Source organism: Aotus nancymaae, unplaced genomic scaffold (genome assembly GCF_030222135.1).
Source record: "Aotus nancymaae isolate 86718 unplaced genomic scaffold, 86718_ANA_hifiasm-v0.15.2.pri h1tg000057l, whole genome shotgun sequence".
NCBI lineage: Eukaryota > Metazoa > Chordata > Mammalia > Primates > Aotidae > Aotus > Aotus nancymaae.
In genome coordinates, this window is record NW_026988471.1 from 6,330,232 (window position 1) to 6,346,955 (window position 16,724).

Below are 16,724 nucleotides of genomic sequence, written 5' to 3' on the forward strand. Positions count from 1 at the left end.
TATCTTTTTGTGTGCATGGAAGTACTAAAATAAAGACACAATTGTGTCTCCGTGGAAATGTGGCATGTGGATGAGAAGGTTCACAGTGTCTTCCAAGTATCAGGGATGTCCCAGGATTGATCAGACTGAACTTTGAGACTCTAGGAGACTTCTGGAAGAATGAAATCTAAAGGCAACATTCAGCAGAATCAGTAAAATGGAGCTTTGCTTTTCTCTCTCTCTCTTTTTTTAAAAATCTTTTTGAGACAGGGTTTGACTCTGTTACCCAGTCTACAGTGCAATGGTGCTATCGTAGCTTAATGTAGGCTTGACCTCTCTGAACCCAAGTAATCCTCCCATCTCAGCCTCCTGAGTAGCTGGGACTGCAGGCCTGTACCATCACACCCAGCTAAGTTTTGTATTTTTTGCGGAGAAGGGGTTTTACCATGTTGTGCAGTCTGAGAAATGGAGCTTTTTGTATAAAGAACAGGATGAGGTCAAGGGAAAACACTGTGACTGCTTTGCAGAGGTTGGCTTTCTACTACTGGTATAAGCCTGTTGTGGATTAAATTGTGTCTCTCCAAAAGTTATGTTGAAGTCACCCTCCCAGTACATGTAAATGTAACCTTATTTGGAAATAGAGAGTGTTTGCAGATATAATCAAGTTAGGATGAGGTTATACTAGATTAGGAAGGGCATTAATCCAATGACTGATGTCTTTATAACATTAGGGAAATTTGGACACATATACCCAGAGGCAAGGGCTATGTGAAAACAGACACACAGAGAGCATGCCATACGATGGAAGGGGTAACAGTTGAAGTCACACTGCCATGAGCCAAAGCATACCACGGATTGGCAACAACCACCAGAAGCTAGGGAGAAGCCAAGACTCTGACCAGTCTCAGGAGTGCTTCCCTGACGAGCACCCTGACCCTGGATTTCCAGCCTCCAGAACTGTGTGCCAGTCCATTTATGTTGTTTTGAGACTGTTTTGCTGTGATTTTTTTTGTTTTTTTGAGGTGGAGTTTCACTCTGTCACTCCTGCTGGAGTGCAGTGGCATGATCGCAGCTCACTACAACCTCTGCCTCCCAGGTTCAAGTGATTCTCCTGCCTCAGCCTCCGGATTAGCTGCAATTACAGGAGCGTGCTGCCAAGCCAGGCTGATGTTTTGTATTTTTAGTAGAGACAGGGTTTCACCATGTTGGCCAGGCTAGCCTCGAACTCCTGACCTCATGTGATACGCCTTCCTTGGCCTCCTAAAGTGCTGAGATTACAGGTGTGAGCCACTGTGTCCTGCCTTTGCTGTGATTTTTTTTTTTTACAGAAGCCCGTGTAAACTGACGCAGAGCCAGGTACAGATGCATGGTTAGGCAGAAATGTGATAGGCAGTGACTTGGATTTCCCTAGCATGGGAGGCACTGCAGAGCTCCTCATGTGCCTGATGGTCAGGGACAATGCATGGGTCACATTGCATCACACTCCTCATTTGGACAAGGTCTTAGGGCAAAAACATTTATTATAGTCAGACCGTGTAAATTCACATTACAGCCTCGCTGCTTCCCGGCTGTGTGACTTGGTCTGAGTTATTTACATTTGCCTTCATTTCTCAATTCCAGTTTCCTTGTGATCACATTCCTGTGATGATTACAGGTAAATGTCATTGTGGGTGAAGTATAAGGAGGAGGCCTGGCATTTACTAATTACAGGATAAATCCCCTCCTTACGCTGCACTTCTTGAGGTTTGGATGCTGATTGGAGTCCCTTCCTGTGATAGCGTCGTATGTCAATGTGGCAAGGCTAGAGTCTCCAGTCACTCAACAGAACAGTCATCTAGGTGTTGCTCTGAAGCAATTTTGTAGATGTGATTTAACATCTACCACCAGTTTGCTTTAAGTGAAGAAGACCATCTTCGATATTCTGGGTGGGCCTGGTCCCCTTCACCTGAAGGTCTTAAAAGAAGAAAGAGCTGAGGTTCTCTGAGGAAGAAATTCCACCTGGAACTCCAGCGTCTGCTCCTGCACAAGAGGCTCCAGCCTGACGTTAGGATTTTGGATTTGCCCAGGCAGCCCCCCACGTTGCCGAAGCTAGTTCCTAGTGGTTTTGTTTTTCTGTCATTCTGCTTGATGACAGTAGGAAGTAGGATGACAGCAGCTTGATGCTGCTGTAACAAATGCCTAAAAATGGGGCAGTAGCTTTGGAATTGGGCATTGAGCAGAGGCTGGGAGAACGCTTAGCCACGTGCTAGACAAAGCCCAGATTGCCTTGAGCAGACTGTTGGTAGAAATTTGGAAGCTACAGGTGCTACTAGTGAGGGCGCAGATGATTCTTGCTATAGAATCGCAGAAGGCTTAGCACAATCACATCCTTCTGCTGTGTGAAAAGCAGAGCTTGTGAGCGATAAACTCAGATACTTAACAGAGGAAATTTCAAAGCAAAGTGTGGAGGGTATGGCCTGGTTTCTCTTTGCTGCTTACAGATAAATGGAGGGAAGAACTGTTAAGAAAGAGAAGCCAGAGCTGGATGAAGAACTGCCTGTCAGGCTTGTCGAATCCTGCAGGAACCTGAGGAAATGGATGCAGTTTGTACAGGCCTCCTTCAACTTTTCTGCATTTGTCTCTCTTCCTATGCCATTCCATTTTTCACAGCATGTTGTTTTATTTTCTCACTTATTTTGCCACAGAATGTTTCACTGATCTATTTACCTGTCTTCCCCCAGGCAGTGTCTGCTTGAAGGCAATGGCAACGTCTCCATTACTGGGTCTTAGAGCTTAGTGGTGTCAGGTACAAAGCAAACACTCAATAGAGATTTGTGGAATGAGTGAATGAATGCATGAACCAACTTTGGGACACATGCTGAAGGATAACGATCAGGATTTTGAAGACATTCTAGAAAATTAGAACAAAAAGACTAGAAAGTTATTTTCTTGAATGGGATCCAAGTGTTTACCTCAAAGGGGCTGAGCTGAAGTCAGGGTCGTGGTCCAGAATGAACTGAGCATCTGGCCTGGAATCTGGGGCCTGACACTCCTTGTGGCTTCCTGCCTTTCCTGTCCTTGGACTTCCCTCTGTCCCATACGTATCATTAAGACTCCTATAAACTCTCTGTCACTTCTCCAGCTTCACCTGTCTACAGTCCACCCCATTTCTTCTGGCCGCACTGGACAACTTTGAGTTCCCCAAACAGCCCTGTCGCCACTCAGACTCTTACCTGGCTCTTTTCTTTGCCAGGGATCCACCCTGTCTCCATCCCCGGGAAGGTCTACTCCTCCTTCAAGACCCAGCTCATGCAGTAGCCCGTGTGGAAAGCCTTTCTCAGTCTCCTCCTCCTCCCCCCACATTTGGCTGTTGGGAAACTACTTAACTTTCTTGTACTTTCTCATGCTGGATTACAAACGTGTCTAACACTCCCTGAAACTGAGTGTCAGCTCTGGAGGGCAGGAATGATGTGACATTCATATTTGTATGAAGACCAACATGAGGTCAGAATACTGATTCGTATTCATCATAGATTTACACATACATGATGATAATTTTCTGTAGGAGGGCAGTAGAAACTCCTAAGGAATGGGTAACAAGGAATGAATCATTTTTATAAGTAACTAACAGTCACCACTGGAGATAATGAGGTGTCCTCATGAGGTCTGGCAATCTTACCGTATGCAAGCAGAGGAACTCAATGCCTGGCACATTGAATGTGTTAAATAACCATTGTTATTTCAGTGAATAGTAAAAATTATAATAAACTGATGTTTGTTAAGTACATACGTTATGCCAGGTACTGTTCTAAGCACATCCCATGTGTGACTTATTTAATCCTTACATTTTATTTAATCCACACATGAGGTGAAGATATAAATTGGTCCTCATAGGGTCACACCACTGTGAATTTAGAATATTCTGCTATCTCCTCAACCCAGGTCCTCAATCGGGTCTGTGCAGCCTTCAGGGGCATGGGGTAGGCCCACTTCAAACATCAGCTCTTCTTTGAGCATTCCTCAGTTCTCCTGTTCTCAGATCCTTTAACCCTCACAGAGCAGGGTCTATCCATTTATCATCCCCCTTACTTGACTATCCTGTCTCTGTGGAACAGAGCACTTGCCCCATTCTCAAGACAAGACTGCAAGTTCCAGAGGGCAGGAGTAATTCTGCCTAATACTCCCCAGAGCCCATATCAGTGCCTTGCACAGAGGACACATGAAATACATTAAATCACAGTGACTTTGTTACATGTTCCTGGATTTCAGGAGTTTGGGAGCTTATATCACGTAAACAAAAGTCAGTGGATTTCCAGGCACCAAAGCTTTCCTCTCATAGCACTTACCACCAGGGAGTGATAAAATCTGTACTCATTTTGGGCCTGCCTACCCATCCATTTACCCACCTTCCAGCCGACACACCTACCGTACCTCCACCCTACATTCTAGCAAGCATATGTAAGTGCCGACGTAGCCCACACCAAATGTGATCTTAATATACAATCAAACGAATTGAATTAGGATTTCTAGTTGACATGTTATTTTGGTAGATTTAAAAAAAACATTAAATTGTACTTTGCAGCTTTTAAAAATTTTGTGTTGCCAACAATTTGTTGTAGATGTCTTAAATATTTTCCTGGGCCCTTAAAAGCTCCATGAACTTGGTATTCCTCTTTACTATATAAAGAATTAAACTAGTGAAAACTCATTATATGTCTGTCCTTTCTTCTGAGTCATAAGCTTTGTGGGGCAGAATGTCTGTGTCTATGTCACCCCTAGAACCGACCCCGTCCCCACTGAGCAGAGTACCTGTAACATAGGAGGTGAACAATGAGTATTTTCAGAAGGAAGAAAAGAAAGGAAGAAAAGAAAGGATGGAAGGAAGGGAGTAATAAGGGAAGAAAGAAGGAGGAGAAAATGAAGGGATCCCTGTATCTTTAGAATTTATTTGAATGAATGGGATCAAAGAATGACATAGATGAGGAGGTTCTCAATTTTTTTCTATAGCATGGCTTGAATTTTTTTAAGGGTAAAGAATGGTTTGTAAAAGTTTTACTTTCATTCCAGGTACAATTGCTACTAACTAACCTTCCCAAAACGTTTTTTTATACTCATGGATTCTATAGATCAGAAGTTGGGCAAGGCACAGTGTGGGTGGTAGATGGCTCATCTCTGCTCCATGACATCTACAGCCCCAGATGGGAATAATAAAAGGTTCATTTTCCACCTCACTCTCCAGCCAGACTCATCAAGAGGCATCTTTGTGTCTCATGATTGATGGCAGCTGGGGCTTCAGCTGGGCTATCAGCTGGAATATCCTCTCTCACACAGTGTTCTCCTCTCATGGGCCAGTTTGAGCTTCCTCCCAGCATGGTGGGCTCCAAGTGAATAAGGTTAAACAGTTAGCATTTTTATGATCCTGTGCTATGGACTGAACATCTCTTCCAAAATTTCATGTGTTGGAAAGTTAATCTCGAAATCTCTAAATTTCTATGTTGATAATATTTGGAAGTGAGGTCTTTAAGGGACAATTAGAAATTGCTAAGGTCATCAGGGCCCCCATGATGGGACTGGTGGCTTTATAAGAAGAGGAAGAAAGACCTGAGATAGCACATTTGTTTTTTTTTTTTTGTCAGTTGATGATTCCTGTCATGTGACAACAAAGCAGGAAGGCTCTTACCAGATGCAGCCACCTGATCTTGGACTTCTCCGCCTCCAGATCTGTGAGTAAAATAACCTCTACTTTTTACAAATTACCCAGTCTCAGGTGTTCTGTTATGACAACAGAAAAGGGACTAAGACATTCAGCCTTGAAAGACACAAGGCATCACTTCCACTATATGCTACTGATCAAGCCAGTTGTAAAGGTTGCTTAGGCCTAATGGGTGGGGAAATGTGAGATGGATCATACTGTGGAGGCCTCCTTGGAAAGTGCAATATGCCGTTACTGGTTCACCATGTGAAATGTGTTTCTTACTGTACTTTGTGGTCAAAAAAGTTTGAAAAAAATCTCTGCTTATTATTGTGTATGTTGTGAATAACTACAATTATTGCATCAGGCTGTTCTGATAGACATTTGTTTCTAATTTCTCTTAATTGAAAAATCAGTGCTGCAGCGAGCCTCCCCGTCTGTGTTTCTGTCTGCACACGGAACAGTTTCCTGGATGTGCATGCTCAAAAATCCAAGCCCTTTCCCTAGGGCTTGCTGAGGGGAAGATGGCCTGTGTGGTTGACGTTTTTTTCCTGATATTAAATATCCATTACTGTGTAAGAAATTCATTGTTAATATAATTGATCACTATTTTGTACTAAAATGATACTGTAATTTCTTACTTTACTAGAAATTGTTTGTAAATATATCTTATTTTTCCATTTTTGGATTATGAATGATTTGGTTGCCACACTATATTTTTTGCTAGCCTGATTGCTACATTAGGAGGTTCATAGAAGGGGAATAAATGGTTCCGAGGAGACCAAAAACACTTTAAAGTTTCCTGGTACATATTGCCAATCAATAGGATGCTATTTCAGCTAGACTGCAGAGATGAAATAAAACCTTTTGAAATCCCATTAGTGTGGTTGTACTAAGTCCTCCTGAATATAATTAGGGAAAATTTAAAGTGGCACAATGTAAGCAATTATCAGAAGAATTACTCCTAGCTAGTTCATAACTCAGTTTCTGAGCCACTCATTGGCACAGCAGTGGGTGCATACAACCCTGTATACAGTGCTTGCAGGGAGACAGGGGATCTGTAGCACCACCCGTCCTGAGACATACATCTCGGGAGTTATTGTGAATTAGCAATGCTTCCTTGGCCATGGATGTCCTGTGAGACATGCTGCGGGGAAGCCCATCCTGCAGGGGTAGCACTTTCCTCCTCAGTAAAATCTGGCAAAATTTAACTCTTTCTTGCTCACAGCATCTGTTCAACTCCGTTTAGCACTCAGGGTGTGCCAGCCCCTGTACTAGAGATACAGATGGAGATTTTTTGTGTGGTTCATTGCCAGGGGAGCTAGTATATAAGACAGAGAGAGGTTGGTGAGCAAATGCTTAGAACACAATAGAAAAGTAATGATAAAGAGACATACAGACTAACGTTGAATGGTTGCATCATCCTGGGAATAAGGAGTCTTAATAGAATAACCCTCTTATGGTAAGTATAGTGGTGGTGGAGGGATAGAATTGTCCCAGAGGAGGTAATGTTGAAATGAATCGTGAAAGATAAAGTATTTACTGGACAGAGTAAAGAATGAAGATGATTTCAAGCAGGGACAATTCATCAACAAACATACTTTGTAAATCAATTGGGAAATGACCTGACACTTATGAGGAACCCCCACCTGTTCCTTAGGAAAAAGGGACAGAAAGGTAGACCAGAACTCCGGTGCCGGGACCTTCCATCTATGTGGAAACACGATTAAGTGACCACAGAGTAAACTATCTAGGGTTCTCACTCCAGAGTGTGGAATTGTGATTTCTCAGCATAAAAGTTAATTCTGTCTCTGAAGTGCTGCCTCCAAAGCACTTTTGTTAGATCTCTTCACTGATTCTACCATGTTTTGGCTATTGCTGGCGGGACTCTGACGCTGTGTAGTAGGGGAAACAGGCCCATAAGCGCTGTCCTTAGAGAATTCAGGCCTAAAACTGCTTATTAAACATGAGATTCTGATCTTCTCTAACACACATCTTGGAACAGTTTTTCCTGACTTCCAGAGAGTAACCCAGAGCCCTTTCTTTTTCCAAAGACTTACATAGGCCAGCTTCAGCAGGCTCAGGCTGTCAGCAGGAGGGGCTAGACTACAGCATGCTGGGGTGCCATCTCTCTGGCTCCATGGGCCATGGGCCATTGGACAGCGAGGGGATTGCCCCTCCCCACTGAATAAACCACATTTGGGGCCCATTATTTTCCATAATTGTTGTAATATAACTCCATAAAACTAAATGCTTTATTTGTGTTGCTGCTTGACAGAAAGTTTCCTTAACAACACAACACCATTGTATGCCTACGGAAACAGCTGCATGAGGCAAAGGAGCGATGACACATACTTGGAGTTTTCTCGCTCTTGCAATCCTGTTTCCCAATGACTCTCCTGTGAGAGGAATAAAAGTACTCTGCTGTAACAGGCCGGTGTGTACTCCCAGCTGCTCCCTGTACTCCCCAGCAAATACTAGAATGGCCCATTATAGTAAAAACCAGGAGCAGCCCTCTACTGAAAATCCTAAATGGCACCTAGTGTGCGAAGCAATTTCTCCTTAATACTTCACATTCTTTCTTCAACTCTGAGCAGTGGGCTTCATCTTGAAAAGGAGCAATGAGAAACCAAGTGAGAAACTGTAAGAAAAATTGCATAAAATGACATTGTTAGGAAGAGGTGGCTGGATTTGGCTCACCCCAAAGTCTGAAGTCTCAGGACTTGACACCTGCAGGGGTGAAGAAGCCAACCCAGTCCAGGGCTGAGTGTAGGTAGAGAATATGGCGTATATCTCTGTATTTGCCTCTTCCCTACTCTCCTCCCCTGGGTGCTGAAAGAATCTCACCATAACATTACCTGGTTTCTTTGTGGGATCTAGAGTGTTATCAGTGGGCTCTTAATTTTTACTTCCATATCTAGATCTCTGTTCGTGCTCTTCTTATACTTTATAACAAGTATCTCCTTTTTTGTCTTGAACTTATTTCCAGAGTAGTGATGACACTGGTTCCAGGACTTTCCCCTGCTCTATCCTTTTGGTACGGAGCCCAGGATAAATTACCCCTGGTCCCTGGGACCCTGTATGATGTTGAACTGTCTACCAGGCTGAATTCTTTTGTGGCTCAGCTCTAAGCACAAATTCAGATGATGACAAGTAAGATAATTCCACTATTACCAGCAGAGGTGAAAGGGCTACCACCCCACTGCTCAAACACGTGGTCAACCTGTACGACTAAGGAGGCCTTTGTGAGTCACAGAGGCATTCCATTCATGGAAGTCCATTCTCCTCAGGTCCGCCTAAACTTAGGCAAAGAAAACAAAGTTCTTTGCCCAAAATGCTTGCACATCCCACTGGCTTGATCCATATGTGTGATTCTGATGTTATGAAGTATTAAGCCAAAAAAGACTTAAATGTTTTATTGACAGTCTATTCGTAAAAGTCACCCTTAATTGAGCATCGTTCTGGAACTACTTTGTTTTTCTCAGCATTACTTTTAAGCTGAAAAGGCCCTGCAAATTTGTGTCTCTGCTATATAGAGGGCAATGTGAACTATTACAATTGCCCTCAAACAGCTTTGAGTTCCTTCCTTCCTTCCTGCCTGCCTCTGCCTTCCTGCCTCTCTTCCTTACTAATTAAGGCTTGATGGTCAGAGCAGGCTCTGAAGTTACAGTTAGCAGGAAACTTTTCATTCAATATAAAAGATATGAACTACTATTACTAATACAACATGGTAGGCACTGTCAGAGCTCTTAGAAGCTGTGGAAAGTCAATGAAAGAAGTGCCGTCCCTTCCTGAATAGATGCTGTTCAGGGAAACTTGATGTTAAAGGAGGCACCATGTGATGGGCATGAGGATTAGCAGGAAGCCTTGAATGCTATTCCCGTTTATCTCCTACAAAGTAGAGGGATCTTTATATATTTGAAATGTTAAAAATATTTGGCTTTTCCAATATCAAGAATGACACAGATTTTGTAATGTTCCTAAAAATATCCTAGATATTAAAAAGTGAGCAGAATTATGAGTACATTTATGGCAATACATTTGATAACCTAGATTAAATAGCAAAATTCCTTGAAAAACAAGAAAGCATATAGGACAAAGAACAGAAAACCTCTAAGAGCTCCATATTTCTGAAAGAAACTGAATTTATAATTAAAACCTTCCATAAAAAACAAAAACAAAAACTCTAGGCTCAGATGGTTTCACTGGTAAACTTTATCAAATATTTAAAGAATATTTTTTGAAAAATCTAACAGAGTCACTGAGAAACTAAATGAAGTGACTACTACTCACTTTATATTATAAGACCACCATAACCCTGATATCCAAACCTGGAAAATTATAATAAAATAATACTGTATGAATACAGATGCAAAACTTCTTATTAAATTTAGTAATTCAAATCCAGGAATATACAAGAAGAATAATTCACCGTAGTAACAGAATGAAAAATAAAAACCACTTATCATTTCAGTAGGCATTGAAAAAAATCTTTGACAAAAGTCAGCTTCCTTTTGTGTAACAACTCTCACTAAACCATGAATGGGAGAAAACTACTACAGTTTGTTAAGGGACGTCTATAAAAAGTTACAACTAACGATGAGCTACTGACTGCTTTTTTTAAAAACATTGAGAACAAGGTAAGATTATCCACTCTTTTTATTTCTATCCTCCATAGTACTGGAAATCCAAAGTCGGGTAATGGGCAGAGAAGAGAAATAAAAGGCATGGAGACTTGGCTAGGTGGATATAAATCTGGCATTATTTGTGGATGACATGTTTACTTACATAGAAAATTCTAAAATTCTAATAGATCCACACAAAACTACTAAATACTAAATGAATTTAACTATATGTAGAATATAAATCAATATATAAAAATTTATTGATTTCTATGTACTAGCAACAAATATTTGAAAAATTAGTTTTAACGAGTCCATTTTAATTACCACAAGAATACAAAATACTTAGGAATATATTAAACTAAGTATGGATAAAGTTTTTACTTTGAAAATCTTAATACATTGCTAAGAGAAGTAAATAAATAGAAGATATGGAATGTTCGCGAATTGAAGGATTCAGTGGTGTTATGACATCACTTCTCTCCAAATTGCTCTGTAGATTAAATGAACTTCTAAAGTTCCATCAGACATTTTTGTAGACATTGGGAAGTTGATTCTGAAGTTTATATGAAAATGCAAATAATCTAATAGGTTGATACAAAAGTAATTGCGGTTTTTGCTATTAAAAGTAATAGACTAGATAAAACAATCTTGAAAAAATAAAAAACAACGTTGAAGGACTTGCACTACGGATTTCAAGATCACCTATACAACTAAAGTAATGAAGACATTATTGTTTTAAGATAAGGACATATAAAAACAGGGATTGGAAAAATACAGCTGTGGGAAAAATAAAGCTTGTTACTTGATATCATTCTGCCTGATATTCTACAGAGATAATTTTTTAAATATTTTTAAAAGTTTGACAAAAATCAAAAGAATAATTATATTTCGTGGCACTCAAAAATTATGTGAAAGTTAAATTTCAGTGTCTGTAAGGAGAGTTTTACTGGAACACAGTCATGCTTATCCATTTATCTGTTTTCTATGACTGCTTTACCACTATAAGGCCATAGTTAAATATTTGTATTACAAATCATTATGGCCTGCAAGACCTAACATGATTACTCATTGGCACTTTACAGAAAAAAATTCAATCCTCAGACAAATAGATCAAAAGAGCAGAATACAGAGCCTGAAGTAGGCCCATATAAGTAGCATAAATAAACTTTCAACAAAAGAGCCCGGAAAAGTGTTCTCAACAAATAGCTCTGTAACTGAGTAAGTACACGGGAAAAACTGAACCTAGATACTATGTCACATCCTAATAGAGTTGATTTGTGATTGAGCATAGATTTAACTTAAAAGCTACTAGAAGAAAACACAGAAGAATATATTTGTAACCACGAGGTAAACAGGGATTCATTTTTGAGAAGACAAAAAAACATTAACCATAAGCAAACAAGATGATAAATTGGATTCGTCATAATGAAACGTAAAACTCAAGACACGATGCCATTCAGAAAATTAAAAATCAAGCCATAGAGTGGAATAAAAACATTCACAATATAGTATCTGACAAAAGGCTTCGATCTAAAATATATAAAGAATGCCTGGAAGTCAATAATGAAATGAAACTAACCCAGTTTAAAAAGTGGACACAAGACTTCTTTCTATAGCCACATCACAAAATAAAATATATGATTAGCCAATAAACATAAGAAAAGGTACTCACATTATCAACCATTCAGAAAATGCAAATTAAAACCACAATGGAATACTGTTAAGCATTCACTAGAAAGATTAACATTAAAAACATGGACAGCACTAAGTGTCTGAGGATATGGAATAACTTGAACTTACATACCTTGGTGTTAGGAATCTAAAATGACACAGCCTACTTGGAAAATTGTTCCATTTTCTCCTAACGTTACACATAAACTTATCTTAGGACACAAGATTTTCACTTCTAGGTATTTACTCAGGATGCATTCCAACATACTTTTACAAAAAGGCTGAATACGAATATTCATAATAACTTTATTCACAACAGCCAAGAGCTGTCAACGAGTTTTTTGTGTGTGTGACAATCCAAGTGTTTGTTAAAATGAGAATGGTTACAAAAATTCAATATAAAAATTGAAATGTATTTTGCAAAGAAAGAATGAATCATTGCTATATGCAACAAGATGGATTAATTTCAAAAATATTTTTGTGTATAAAAAGCTAAATGACACCATGCAATACGTACACTCTATACACATTTTTGTATATACATTATTTTTGTATATACATTATTGTATACACATTTCTGTGTATACAATAGAGTGTACGTATTGCATGATGTCATTTAGCTTGGTGGTGTCCAGTCTTTTGGCTTCCTTGGGCCAGATTGGAAGAAATGTCTTGGGCCACACATAAAATACACTAACAATAGCTGATGAGCTAAAAAAAAAAAAAAAAAAAATCATTAAAAAAATCTCATAATGTTTTAAGAAAGTTTACAAATTTGTGTTGGGCTGCATTCAAAGCAGTCCTGGGCCACATGAGGCCCACAGGCCACTGGTTGGACAGGCTTGATTCACATAAAGTTATAGAACAGATAAAACTAGTATATGGTTATAGAAATAAGAACAGTTTTTACTTAGTGCAATGGAGATTGATAGAATGAGGGCATGAAAGAATCTTGGCTTCAGACTTGTTTATGCTGTGGCTTTAAAGTGACAAATAAAAACTTAAATTTTATATGCTGAAATTATATTTTGTTCACATATGTGTATTTATTTGAAGTGGATGAGATATTTAGTTATAGTCTTCAAAGATCTGTCAATCTTCTGAAATACAGCTACTCTCAAATTTGTTGTGCAAATTGGTACAATAAATATAATATCAAAGTGGTAAACTCTTGTTACAGACAGAATTGTGTCCACCCCTCCTGCCCAATTCATATGTTGAAGTTGTAATTGTCAATGTGACTGCATTTGGAGATACAGCCTAAGGAGGTAACTAAGGTGAAGTGAGATCATAGGGTGGGGTCCTAATCTGATAGGTCAATGTCTCTGTAAGAGGAAGAGGAGACACCAGGGATGTCTCTCTCCCATGCACATGCACAGAGTCATGGCCATAAGAGGACACAGTGAAAAGATGCCTCACCAGACATCAATGCTGCTGGCACCCTGATCTTGGACTTCCAGCCACCAGAACCGTGAGAAAATAAATTTGTTGTTTAAGAAACCCAGCTTGTGGTATTTTGTTGCTGCATCCTGAGCTGACATAAATCTGCTGAGAGTTGTTATGGAAGGTATGATGCTCTAGAAGAGAGTTGAGCAGGCTTTTTCTGTAAAGGGATAGACAGTAAATATTTTAGGCTTTACAGACCATACAGTTTCTGTTACAAACATGTAGCTCGTCTGTAGAGGGAAGAGTCACGGACAGTATGTAAACAGATAGGAGTGGCTGCGTTCCAATACAACTTTATTTACAAAAGGCAGGTGTCTTCCTTCAAAGGGGAATAGGAAAAAGAAAAAGTTGGTGCCTGCACCCACAGAAATTTCCACAGCCCACTCTGACTCCACCAAGCACAGAGGACCAGCAGTTTTCTGGGAGTGGTGGGTCTTCTGGCGACCTAACCATTGGCTTGGGCAGCCTCTAAGAGAGTGTAGAGTACAGCCCACCAGAGCTGTCTTGGGGCTAAGGAAATGTGGGTGCAGTGCCAGTGATTAGAAGGACCTCCTCCAAGGCTCGTGAATGAACTTGGTAAGGGGAGGTCGTCTCTCACCCCCTCCTCCATTTCCTGCTCTGCAGAGAGCTGCTGTGAATGCACTGAAATACAAAACAGGTGCTAATAGCCTAGTGCCATCTACTGTCTCGCAGCCTGAATTACACCACTAAAAAAAAAAATAATTTCCTTCAGCTTGCATTTCTTGTGAAATCCAATGCAGGAAACTAACCACAGCTAAGAAACCCATACAGAGCCTTGGTCCTCTGAAAGCACCCAGAAATGAAGCCAAGTGACTACACATAACATACAACACAGTCTATAAAAACAAAAGATGCATCCAAATGACAGCAACTTCAAAAGGATAAAGAAACACCAACCCTCTCAGATGAGAAGGAACCAGTGCAAGAACCCTTGCAATTCAGTAAGTCAGAATGTCTCCTTACTTCCAAAGGATTGAACTAGCTCCCCAGCAATGGTTCCTAACCAGACTTAGATGTCTGAAGTGACAGACATAGAATTCAGAATCTGGATGATAAGAAAACCAAAGAGACTCAATAGAAAGTTAAAACCCGGGCCCGGTGTGGTGGCTCACGCCTGTAATCCCAGCACTTTGGGAGGCCGAGGCGGGTGGATCACGAGGTCAAGAGATCGAGACCATCCTGGTCAACAAGGTGAAACCCCGTCTCTACTAAAAATACAAAAAATTAGCTGGGCATGGTGGCGTGTGCCTGTAATCCCAGCTACTCAGGAGGCTGAGGCAGGAGAATTGCCTGAACCCAGGAGGTGGAGGTTGCGGTGAGCCGAGATCGCGCCATTGCACTCCAGCCTGGGTAACAAGAGCGAAACTCTGTCTCAAAAAAAAAAGAAAGTTAAAACCCAATCCAAGGAAGCCTGTAAAGTGATCCAAGAGTGGAAAGATGACAGCAATTTTAAGAAAGAACCAAACTGAACATCTGGAATTGAAAACTTTACTAAAAATTTCAAAATAAAACTGGAAGTATTAACAGCAGAATAGAGCAAACTGAAGAAAGAATTTCAGAGCTTAAAGTCCAGTCTTTCAAGTCAACCCAGTTAGACGAAAATTTAAAAATAATAATTAAAAAAATGAGCAGAACTTCTAAGAAATACAGGATCATATAAGGAGATCAAACCTACGACTCACTGGCATTTCTGAGAAAGAAGAAGAGATAGTAAGCAAATTGTAAAATATATTTGAGGATATAGACCATGAAAATTTCCCCAGTCTCGGTAGAGGGGTCAACATGCAAATTCAAGAATTGCAGAGAACCCCTGCAAGATACAAGACAATATAGTTACCAGACTTTCCAAGGTTAATGCCAATAATGGTATTTCCTAGTTTTTCTTCTAGCATTTTTATAGTTTTAGGTCTTATATTTAAATACTTATTTAATCTTGAGTTGACTTTTGTCTATGGTGAAAGGTAGGGATCCAGTTTCAGTCTTCTGCAGTAACTACTAGCCAGTTATCCTAACACCATTTATTGAATTGGGAGTCTTTTCCCCATTGCTTGTTGTTGTCGACTTTGTCAATGAGCAAGTGGCTGTAGGTGTGCAGCTTTATTTCTAGGTTCACTATCCTGTTCTGTCGGTCTATGTGTCTGTTTTTTCTTTTCTTTCCAGCATCATGCTCTTTTGATTACCGTAGCCTTGTAGTATAGTCTGAAGTCAGGCTGTGCGGTGCCTCTGGCTTTGTTCTTTTTGCTTAGGATTGCTTTGGCAACTTGGACTTTTTTTTTTTTGAGACAGAGTCTCCATCTGTTGCCAGGCTGGAGTGCAGCAGCACAATATCAGCTTACAGCAATCTCCACCTCCAGTGTTCAAGCGATTAGCCTGCCTCAGCCTCCGGAGTAGCTGGGATTACAGGCGTGCACCACCACACCCGGGTAATTTTTTGTATTTTTAGTAGACACGAGGTTTCACCATGTTGGCCAGGATGGTCTTTATCTCCTGACCTCGTGATCTGCCCGCCTCGGCCTCTGAAAGCGCTGGGGTTACAGGCGTGAGCCACTGCACCTGGCCAACTTGGACTTTTTAATTGATGTTCTATATAAATTTTAGGATAGTTTTTTCTAATTATATGAAAAGTGACATTGGTAATTTGATAACATTGAATCTGTAAATTGCTTTAGGCAGTATGGCCACATTAACAATGTTGATTCTTTATATTCATTAACATGAAATATTTTTCCATTTATTTGTGTCATCTCTGATTTCTTTCAGCAGTGTATTTTAATTCTCATTGTAGCTATCATGGTTAGCTGTATTCTTAGATGTTTTATTCTTTTTATGGCTATTTTAAATGGGATTGCATTCTTGATTTGACTCTCAGCTTGGATATTATTAGTATATAGAAATGTTACTAATTTTTATGCATTGATTTTGTATCCTGAAACTTTACTGAAGTGTGTTATCAGTTTTAGGAGCCTTTTGGCAGAGTCTGTGGTGTTTTCTATGGTATAGAACCATCATTTGTGAAGAATGATAATTTTGCCTCCTCTTTATTTCTTCCTCTCGCCTGATTGCTCTGGCTAGGACATCCAGTACTAGTTGAATAGGAATGGTGAGAGTGGGCGTCCTTGTCTTGTTTCAGTTCTCAGGGGGAATGCTTCCAGCTTTTGCTCATTTAGTAGAAGTTACCTGTGGATTTGTCATATATGGCTCTTATTATTATTTTAAGATATGTTCCTTCAATGACTAATTTTTGAGAGTTTTTTTAATCATGAAGTGATATTGAATTTTATTGAAAGCCATTTCTGCATCTATTGAGATGA

At 40.0% G+C, this 16,724-nt stretch overlaps 1 protein-coding gene across 3 annotated transcripts in view; it reads left to right on the top strand.

The window, feature by feature from the left end:
- RNF144A (ring finger protein 144A) overlaps positions 1–16,724 on the top strand; it is a 321,607-nt gene that overhangs the window by 154,903 nt on the left and 149,980 nt on the right. The window contains exon 9 of one of the 3 annotated variants that reach the window (XR_010337882.1): positions 5,595–5,681. Coding sequence is in view for 1 of the 3 variants with exons in the window: in XM_064363829.1 (XP_064219899.1) it covers positions 5,595–5,615 (21 nt within the window). In the remaining 2 variants the exon portion in view is untranslated. Of the gene's footprint in view, positions 1–5,084; positions 6,432–16,724 lie in introns of those variants that run through there. The other 2 variants (XM_021667208.2, XM_064363829.1) reach the window with 2 other exon arrangements.